Source organism: Mercenaria mercenaria, chromosome 11 (assembly GCF_021730395.1).
Source record: "Mercenaria mercenaria strain notata chromosome 11, MADL_Memer_1, whole genome shotgun sequence".
NCBI lineage: Eukaryota > Metazoa > Mollusca > Bivalvia > Venerida > Veneridae > Mercenaria > Mercenaria mercenaria.
In genome coordinates, this window is record NC_069371.1 from 69,353,621 (window position 1) to 69,363,518 (window position 9,898).

General features: G+C 36.4%; 1 protein-coding gene across 1 annotated transcript; it reads right to left on the bottom strand.

Annotated features, from left to right (window-relative positions):
- Positions 1-1,551: 1,551 nt before the first annotated feature.
- Positions 1,552-4,469, bottom strand: LOC123531853 (uncharacterized). Its single transcript, XM_045313137.2, has 2 exons — positions 4,366-4,469; positions 1,552-3,660 (listed from the first exon to the last, which is right to left on the bottom strand). The coding sequence occupies exon 2, from the start codon at positions 3,650-3,652 to the stop codon at positions 2,108-2,110; it is 1,545 nt and encodes a 514-aa protein (XP_045169072.2). The 5' UTR covers positions 3,653-3,660; positions 4,366-4,469; the 3' UTR covers positions 1,552-2,107.
- Positions 4,470-9,898: the final 5,429 nt, after the last annotated feature.

Here is a 9,898-nt window from a genome sequence, read left to right on the forward strand (position 1 = left end):
AAATCATCTTAATCAGATTTATTTATCTTCCGTATACTGTCTAACAATTAACAGGGACGTAGAAACTTTCATGTGTGTCAAGCCACAAAGATTGTTAGTAGAAAATAAAAGAAAAAAGGGAAAGGAAAATTTGTAAGTGATTTAAAAGATAAAAACAGGGGTGAAGACCAAGGTTATGGTGAAGTGTGTTCAATGTTGCTAACAGCAGCACTGAACTGCTCAAGGGTTGGAAGAGAGGGAATGTCTGGTGGAAGATTATTCATTAGGACTTTAGTCATAGGGGAAAAGGAGTATTTGTAGAAGTCAGTGGTTGCAGAGATTAAGGATGACTACCCGTAATAGGCCTAAATTTCATCAAAAACGTACATACAACTTGATAATGTAAGCTTTGAAAATGTCAAACGATAGAAATAAGGTGCATATTGACAAGTTATGTAGTGACAGAAGTTTTCAAAAAATTCCTTTAGATTACCTCCCCTGATAATTTTGGTTTTTCATGAGTTATGTCCCCTGAAAGCTAGAAAAAAAAAATTTTCTCTCAAGTTCAGATTCTTATAATCAAAGAAATTATATATTTCCCATAGGCATCAATGTTAACTTCAATACCGATTATCTCCCCCAAAAATGATAAAATTTGAAAAATCTCTCGGTGAAACGTATTTAATTTTGAATGTCTTTAAAGTGACCAAATTTCATTTAAATATTACCATCCAGTCACAAGATATGAAATATGGCTATTACACCATGTTATCCTTAACCTATAACACAGCGGATAATGATGGCGTGATTGTCTAGTTAGGGGGATGAGATAATCTTCCATGGGGATTGCAACCAGCTGATTTGAGATTTTATACATAAGACTGAGTCGGGAGTCAATGCGTCGGAGATCTAGCCTGTGCCATTTTAGACTGTATAGCATGTCGCTTACTCGATCATGGTAGATCTAGACAGATTTCATTCAACAAAATCAAATATTTTTACTTTTTCTTTTCAGTAAAATCTATAAGAAGCATGGAATCATTCAATAAAGATAATAGTTCGGTTTAACCGAGTTTGTTCACGAGAGGTAATGAAATGTCAAATATCCCTCACGACCCTTAGCATCGTCTTAAGTGTAATTCTATTATAACACAATTGAATGGACTCTATTATCCCACGACAACACCGAGTCCAAGCACGGGAGTCTATTTACAGCCGACAATAATATCAAGCCAAAATTATTGTTATACGGCGACTTTCCAGTTTTAATGATAGAAGGGCCTGGGTTGTCCAAACGGGCAACATTTCAGGTATGGGCGGGCAACTGGGTACGTAGAACCACCGGCCTCCCGAATGGCAGCTGAGTGACTTTCTCATATGACGACATAGACAGCGCTTGGTACCCACAGAGGTTAGGAGCAAATGATTCGAAGCCAGCGTCCATAACCACCCAGATACGTAGGCCCTATATCAACGAACTAAGACAAAACATTAAATGTTATCGACTACTGTATAGTGGTGGCGATGTTTTCTATCACATGCAAAATTCTAAAAGTTTGCTTGAAGACCGTAACCATACTTTTTTTGTTTATTTTTATTGCATCAAGCAAGAACACTAGAAAATACACTTTGAAACTAATGTCACAAATGTCAGCCTATATTGCAGACGTTTAAATAAAATTTATCATTTGAATATTATTCACGGAACAATTGATAAAAAACGAATATAAACAAAATTATTCCCTCGTTGTAGTTGATACAGAAATATTTCAATGCTGACCGTGACAAAGACGTTTAATGCATATAACCAATTCGTGGAAGAAATGAATAGCGGATCTGATTTACAGACACATCTATCTACTGTTTGTGCTGAGTTGATGATACGAGTTTTATACTATAAATAACTACATGTATTTCAGTTAGAAGTCTATCCGGCAAAGACATTAGTAACTGGAAGCAAAAACACAACGATTTCATGTTTAAAATGACGATAGTCGCAGTATAACCAAACCATGAAGTTAATTTCATTTGTATTAATAAAATCATTGTGAGTACTTAAAGTATGTGTTAAAAATTCGAACGATATTGAAGTTAATGCAATTCTGAAAATTTAATCAGTTTCATTGTTTTACAATATTTTCTGTAATAATTTCTCCAAAGCAGTAAGTCCGTAATATTTTGCTTCAATCTTCAACTCTTTGATCAACTTCTCTTCTTTAGGCAAGGCTTCTACAGAGTCAGTTCCATCTCTCAGGTAGTTCAGGATATACCTGAAGTTCACACCATCTCTGTCTATGAAATAAGTCCCATCTGGCTCCCTCTTCACAGCGTGACGACCACCAAACATCATTGCCAAGAGTGAGCCTTCCTCTTTAGTTAATGTTTCTACCGACGTGGTATACAGAATCCCGCCTATGTTTAATGTCACTCTTGAATCAGCTATTTTGTTCTGTGCTTCCATTCTTTCGACTTCATCAGCAAATTTCTTTTTCTGTTTCTGAAAATCTTCCAGTCCACGTTTAAATTTCGACAGCCTGTCTGCAATATCTGCTTCCTTCTCATTATTTTCATTTTCCTTTGCTCTTACTGCATTTTCCCTTTCCTCCAACATCGAAAATCTTTTCTCAAAATCCTCTCGAATCTCGCTTATCTCATTCATTTTTTCACCAACAACAGATTTTGCAGAGTTAACAAGCTTTTCCTTGAGCGCTTCAATGTTGCCCGACATATCCTCAGTATACTTTTCTACAAATGTTGTAAGAACATCCTCCCATTCGTTTTGAATAGAAGTAATCATAACTATGCTTTCTAACTGATCGTCATCAAAATTTTCTGTGTTCGTCATTCCTTCAGAGTCAGGAGTCTTTATGTTCAACCCTATTCTTTCTATACCAATTGCAATACAAGCAGAATTTGCTTGGAGTAACTCTGAAAAGTCTTCCCATAGTGGTTTCCTCTTCTCACTTTTCTCCTCCTTTCCTTTCACGATGTATTTCGGATTGATCTGATTACTGCGTTGCTTCATTAAGTCTTTTATAATTGGTACCAGTTCCATCAACTTGCAGAGTAACGTTTGCTTGTCGTGCACTATCGGTTCAATTATCATTTCTCGTCTTTGATCTTTTGGCAATATGCACAGCCACAACCGCACTTGCACTTTTCTTTTTATATGTAACACTGTTTTAGCTTGTTTCCCTATATACGCTAAGCTGTCCCACGCAAATACAGAAATTTGCTTTTGGATCGGATTTCCGGTTGCAATGTCATTAATATCGGCAACTAAAATTGGAAGGCAATCAAGCTCTTTGTCTGCAATCACGTGATCACCATACAGATTTCTATCGGAATCTAAGCTGGAGTATAGGCTGTAAATAGGTCGTCTACGAAGCTCGTGGTCAGAAGCTATTCCGAACAGTGTCAGGTAAATTTGCCATTGACTTTCAGGTATATAAACATTTTCTGCATCGTCTCTTGACATTGAGACTGGTTTCGAGATACCCTTATCTTCGAAGCCATTGTCGTGTTCTAAAGACAGGCTATGAGATATACAGCTATCCCAGGATTCTAGCCACGACATTGACACAGCATACTCCCAGTAATCGGATGTCTTGAGCCGCCGGGACGACAAGTTTTTCATTATTGCCCTCTGCGCTGAAAAGGACATGCCCGGCATTTTGAGAACTGAAAAGAAATCAAAATATCCTATAACTTGACAATATTTGTATGTTCATGAGTGCAGTTGCAAAAAAAAAAAATGAATGAACCACGATTTTATAAATACATTCAGTTATGTATATATATATTAAAGATATCCAATAGCCACCGTTCGCTAAATATCTTTATCTTTAAGTATTTACTTATTAAGTGTAGAAAATCCTCATCAGATATATTTAACTTTACTAGATTTGTAAATCAATTATGTGTCTTAAGTCACATTCATAATAATATGTCATGCAATAACATTCGATTTTTAAAAGTTTTAGCAGCTACATATGTATACACATTTATATTGTGTTTATCTATACATGTATACAGTGTGTACTATTTTAAACCTAATGCATAGTACTGCTTATACACATAAACCTGTTAGTTTATATTTTCATAAACTATATGTAGTAACTATTCATGTTTTAGAAACGAGATTTAGGTCTAATATACATTAAAGAATGCTAAGTAGATTGAAAACAAATTTTGTACAAAATCTCTTTTAACTGTCTGAATTACTTCCCTTGTGCCTTTATTACCAGATCAGTGATCATAATAGTATCAATAACAATGTATCTTACCGTTTATTAAAACTTGTATTTTGACCACATTTGGACATTAATGATATAGATAACATAATATATATATATTCATCTAAAACAATGCATGCTGATTACTTACCAATCGTGTTAAAAATATTCTGTACACTTTTGTAGTAATGTACTTCCGGATTGTAATCTTACACTCTGACCGCGCTGGTTGTAGTGTTCACATGACTGCAAACGTAATCATCTAGCATACTTAAGTAAACATGTAAATGCACTTGTGTAAACGGTGGGTGTTTTTTTTTTTTCGTGCAGTTAATCGCTTTTTACAACGTTAGGGAAATTCAAGAAAAACAAAATAGAACACAACTTTGTATATCTAAAAGTTAAAACACTGAAATAGAATATGTGGCAATATACACATGTAAGGGATTTAGGCCTTGAATTTAGGGACCTCCAGTTGCAAGAGCTAGTTGGAATATCTTTATCATGATTTTGATTATCTCCCGGTAGAACTTGTCTCGAAAAAATTGCATCAGGATCAGAAATATAAGCCCCATTAACCTTAACCATACTAAATTCCTAAAATGGACTGGCCCGGCATTCAATTTTGGCAGTACCGTATATTTTTCGAAGGGGTGCTCAATGAAAAATTACTGACTGAATAGCAAATAATGTACAGCATGATGTGCAGGCTGATCTTGCAGTGAACAGGCCAAAGGTTAATAACTTGTATGTACATACGGTACACGTCCTCCACGGACATGTTGATCGTCGACATCTCTGGTATTGCTTTTGTACTGAGTTGTTTTATGCTTAGAGATGGGACATCTTAAAGCATTTATATTGTTCGCAAGATAGTACTTGCAATACTTATTGGCGAATTCAGTTTATTCCAAATGGATTTTGTTTTGCAATGAAAACTGGAAATAAATCCGTTTTGTTTATAGATTCAAAGTGTAAATTGAATAGCCACTGAATAAACAAAATTCCTGTAGTGTGTTTAAATGTGCAACAGAAATGCATATATTGCTTGTTAAATATACGATATTTTACCAGTTGATTACTGTTTTTTTTTTTATATATAAGATATGCAATTTTGTGCATGTCATTTATTGACTAATGAACACAAAATTCACATTAACTTTTTTATGAAATGATAATTTAAGTATTATTTCTTTTCAAGTAATGTCTGTTTAACATGCGTTTTGTAACTGTTTTACAACCTCTCAAATTATAATTTAAAAGCAGTTGTTATAGGAGAGATCGTGTTTGTACACAAATCTGTTGTATTTTCTATTTTTAGAACTGATAAGACAAAGACGCCGAGCGTCCAAGTTTTTTGTAAACAGTGATGTTTTTTCTAACGGCTTAAACTTTCTTAAAACACAAATGATATCAATAATTTTTGGATCAATGCTAAGGATATAAAACAAGCAATTTATTGATTAGTTTTAATTATTATTTTGAAATAAAATGGATTAATTATGAACGCTTAACTTACAGTTTTTTTTCTAAAACTTTGGAGCATCGTAACGCCGCTATTAAAATCATATGTCATTTAAAATGGTTTTTCATTTTAAAAAGATATTTAAATAAGAAAATATGAAAATCGTAAGCATTTCAAAACTTTTTGGACTTTTAAGATCCATAAATTAGCGAAAAAGTTATTAAAAATTAAAAATTGCGATCCCATACACAGACGATGTAAAAACATTTGTTTAGCCCACCACCAGATAAGCAGGTGTTAGTGCGTGACGTCACGGCGATCTTTCCTATATATCTATTACTATATCAATTTCCATTCTTAATTGTTAAATTAGACTCTCAGATCATAATCTATTACTATGTCAGATATCAATTTCCATTCTTAATTGTTAAATTAGACTCTCAGATCATAATCTATTACTATGTCAGATATCAATTTCCATTCTTAATTGTTAAATTAGACTCTCAGATCATAATCTATTACTATATCAGATATCAATTTCCATTCTTAATTGTTAAATTAGACTCTCAGATCATAATCTATTACTATATCAGATATCAATTTCCATTCTTAATTGTTAAATTAGACTCCAAAATCACAATGAAGGGATAACGCATGTTACTTGCGTCTGATGACATCTTGCAGAATCCCGAGGAATAGCCTTTGATCCCGTTATGGCGAGGGAACAAACATGCCACAACACGGATGAACATAATTATGTTAATGATGTACTAGTATAAAACCTGTAAAAGGCGAAAAACAATAAGCTTCATTAAAGTTTCACCAAATGTGCGGGACTGACGTTGACATCAGTTTCTTTTAATTTTTCATGATTTTTTACTTGAATTATGCGTTCTAATGCCAGTACTGGTTACATCGTCCACTGAACGAGATGTACGATGGTATTACCAGCACGTGGGTGCGGTCGAGAATGTCTTTGTTTACATACATTTGCTTTCCTGTTAAAATACCCCAGAACGTGATAACTACAACATTCAATGCTAGCATACCTTCTTTTTTTAAGATATATGATAACTGCAAAGTATAAATAACGTGTAACATTTGTATTTTTAATCAATATTCTTTGTACCATAGTAAAAGGCTAATATTAATATGACAGTCCAGTTTTCGTTTATGTCTTGTTGAGGGAAAATTGCAATGAACTCCTGCAAAATTATTACTGTCTTGTGGAGTCCTTCAAGATTGTTGACGGTTATTGTCTTGAGAGAAATTTGCTGAGAGAAATGGGGTGTACTTCTGCAAGATTGTTGTTCATTGCTGCTATTTGGTGAGAGAAGTGAGGTGTACTTCTGCAAGATTGTTGTTCATTGCTGCCATTTGGTGAGAGAAGTGAGGTGTACTTCTGCATTATTGTTGTTCATTGCTGTTATTTGGTGAGAGAAGTGAGGTGTACTTCTGCAAGATTGTTGTTCATTGCTGTTATTTGGTGAGAGAAGTGAGGTGTACTTCTGCAATATTGTTGTTCATTGCTGTTATTTGGTGAGAGAAGTGAGGTGTTCTTCTGCAAGATTGTTGTTTATTGCTGCTATTTGGTGAGAGAAGTGAGGTGTTCTTCTGCAAGATTGTTGTTCATTGCTGCCATTTGGTGAGAGAAGTGAGGTGTTCTTCTGCAAGATTGTTGTTCATTGCTGCCATTTGGTGAGAGAAGTGAGGTGTACTTCTGCAAGATTGTTGTTTATTGCTGCTATTTGGTGAGAGAAGTGAGGTGTTCTTCTGCAAGATTGTTGTTTATTGCTGCCATTTGGTGAGAGAAGTGAAGTGCTCTTCTGCCATTTGGTGAGAGAAATGAGGTGTTCTTCTGCAAGATTGTTGTTCATTGCTGCCATTTGGTGAGAGAAGTGAGGTGTGCTTCTGCAAGATTGTTGTTCATTGCTGCTATTTGGTGAGAGAAGTGAGGTGTGCTTCTGCAAGATTGTTGTTTATTGCTGCTATTTGGTGAGAGAAGTGAGGTGTACTTCTGCAATATTGTTGTTCATTGCTGTTATTTGGTGAGAGAAGTGAGGTGTACTTCTGCAAGATTGTTGTTCATTGCTGTTATTTGGTGAGAGAAGTGAGGTGTACTTCTGCAAGATTGTTGTTCATTGCTGTTATTTGGTGAGAGAAGTGAGGTGTACTTCTGCAAGATTGTTGTTCATTGCTGCTATTTGGTGAGAGAAGTGAGGTGTACTTCTGCAAGATTGTTGTTCATTGCTGCTATTTGGTGAGAGAGGTGAGCTGGTGAGAGAAGTGAGGTGTACTTCTGCAAGATTGTTGTTCATTGCTGCCATTTGGTGAGAGAGTGAGTGTGAGAGAAGTGGGTGTACTTCTGCAAGATTGTTGTTCATTGCTGCATTTGGTGAGAGAAGTGAGGTGTTTTCTGCAAGATTGTTGTTCATTGCTGCAATTTGGTGAGAGAAGTGAGTGTTACTTCTGCAAGATTGTTGTTCATTGCTGTTATTTGGTGAGAGAAGTGAGGTGTACTTCTGCAAGATTGTTGTTCATTGCTGTTATTTGGTGAGAGAAGTGAGGTGTACTTCTGCAAGATTGTTGTTCATTGCTGCTATTTGGTGAGAGAAGTGAGGTGTACTTCTGCAAGATTGTTGTTCATTGCTGCCATTTAGTGAGAGAAGTGAGGTGTTCTTCTGCAAGATTGTTGTTCATGGCTGCCATTTGGTGAGAGAAGTGAGGTGTTCTTCTGCAAGATTGTTGTTCATGGCTGCCATTTGGTGAGAGAAGTGAGGTGTTCTTCTGCAAGATTGTTGTTCATTGCTGCCATTTGGTGAGAGAAGTGAGGTGTGCTTCTGCAAGATTGTTGTTCATTGCTGCTATTTGGTGAGAGAAGGGAGGTGTTCTTCTGCAAGATTGTTGTTCATTGCTGCTATTTGGTGAGAGAAGTGAGGTGTTCTTCTGCAAGATTGTTGTTCATTGCTGCTATTTGGTGAGAGAAGTGAGGTGTTCTTCTGCAAGATTGTTGTTCATTGCTGCTATTTGTGAGAGAAGTGAGGTGTTCTTCTGCAAGATGTTGTTCATTGCGATTGTGAGAGAGTGAGGTGTTTCGAGATGTTGTTCATGCGCATTTGTGAGAGAGTGAGGTGTTCTTCTGCAAGATTGTTGTTCATTGCTGCCATTTCGTGAGAGAAGTGAGGTGTGCTTCTGCAAGATTGTTGTTCATTGCTGCCATTTGGTGAGAGAGTGAGGTGTGCTTCTGCAAGATTGTTGTTCATTGCTGTTATTTGCTGAGAGAAGTGAGATGTACTTCTGCAAGATTGTTGTTCATTGCTGCCATTTGCTGAGAGAAGTGAGGTGTACTTCTGCAAGATTATTGTTCATTGCTGCCATTTGCTGAGAGAAATGGGGTGTACTTCTGCAAGATTGTTGTTCATTGCTGCCATTTGGTGAGAGAGTGAGGTTTACTTCTGCAAAATTGTTGTTCATTGCTGCCATTTGGTGAGAGAAGTGAGGTGTACTTCTGCAAGATTGTTGTTCATTGCTGCCATTTGGTGAGAAAAGTGAGGTGTGCTTCTACAAAATTGTTGTTCATTGCTGCCATTTGGTGAGAGAAGTGAGGTGTGCTTCTACAAGATTGTTGTTCATTGCTGCCATTTGGTTAGAGAAGTGAGTTATGCTTCAGCAGGATTGTTGATCTTTGCTGCTATTTGGTGAGAGAAGTGAGGTGTGCGTCTACAAGATTGTTGTTCATTGCTGCCATTTGGTGAGAGAAGTCAGGTGTACTTCTGCAAGATTGTTGTTCATTGCTGCCATTTGGTGAGAGAAGTGAGGTGTGCTTCTACAAGATTGTTGTTCATTGCTGCCATATGGTGAGAGAGTGAGGTGTACTCCTGCAAGATTGTTCTTCATTCCTGCCATCTGGTGAGAGAAATGAGGTGTGCTTCTACAAAATTGTTGTTCATTGCTGCCATTTGGTTAGAGAAGTGAGGTGTGCTTCAGCAAGAGTGTTGATCATTGCTGCCATTTGGTGAGAGAGTGATGTGTGCTTCTGCAAGATTGTTGTTCATTGCTGCCATTTGGTGAGAGAAGTGAGGTGTGCTTCTACAAGATTGTTGTTCATTGCTGCCATTTGGTGAGAGAGTGAGGTGTACTCCTGCAAGATTGTTCTTCATTGCTGCCATCTGGTGAGAGAAATGAGGTGTGCTTCTACAAAATTGTTGTTCATTGCTGC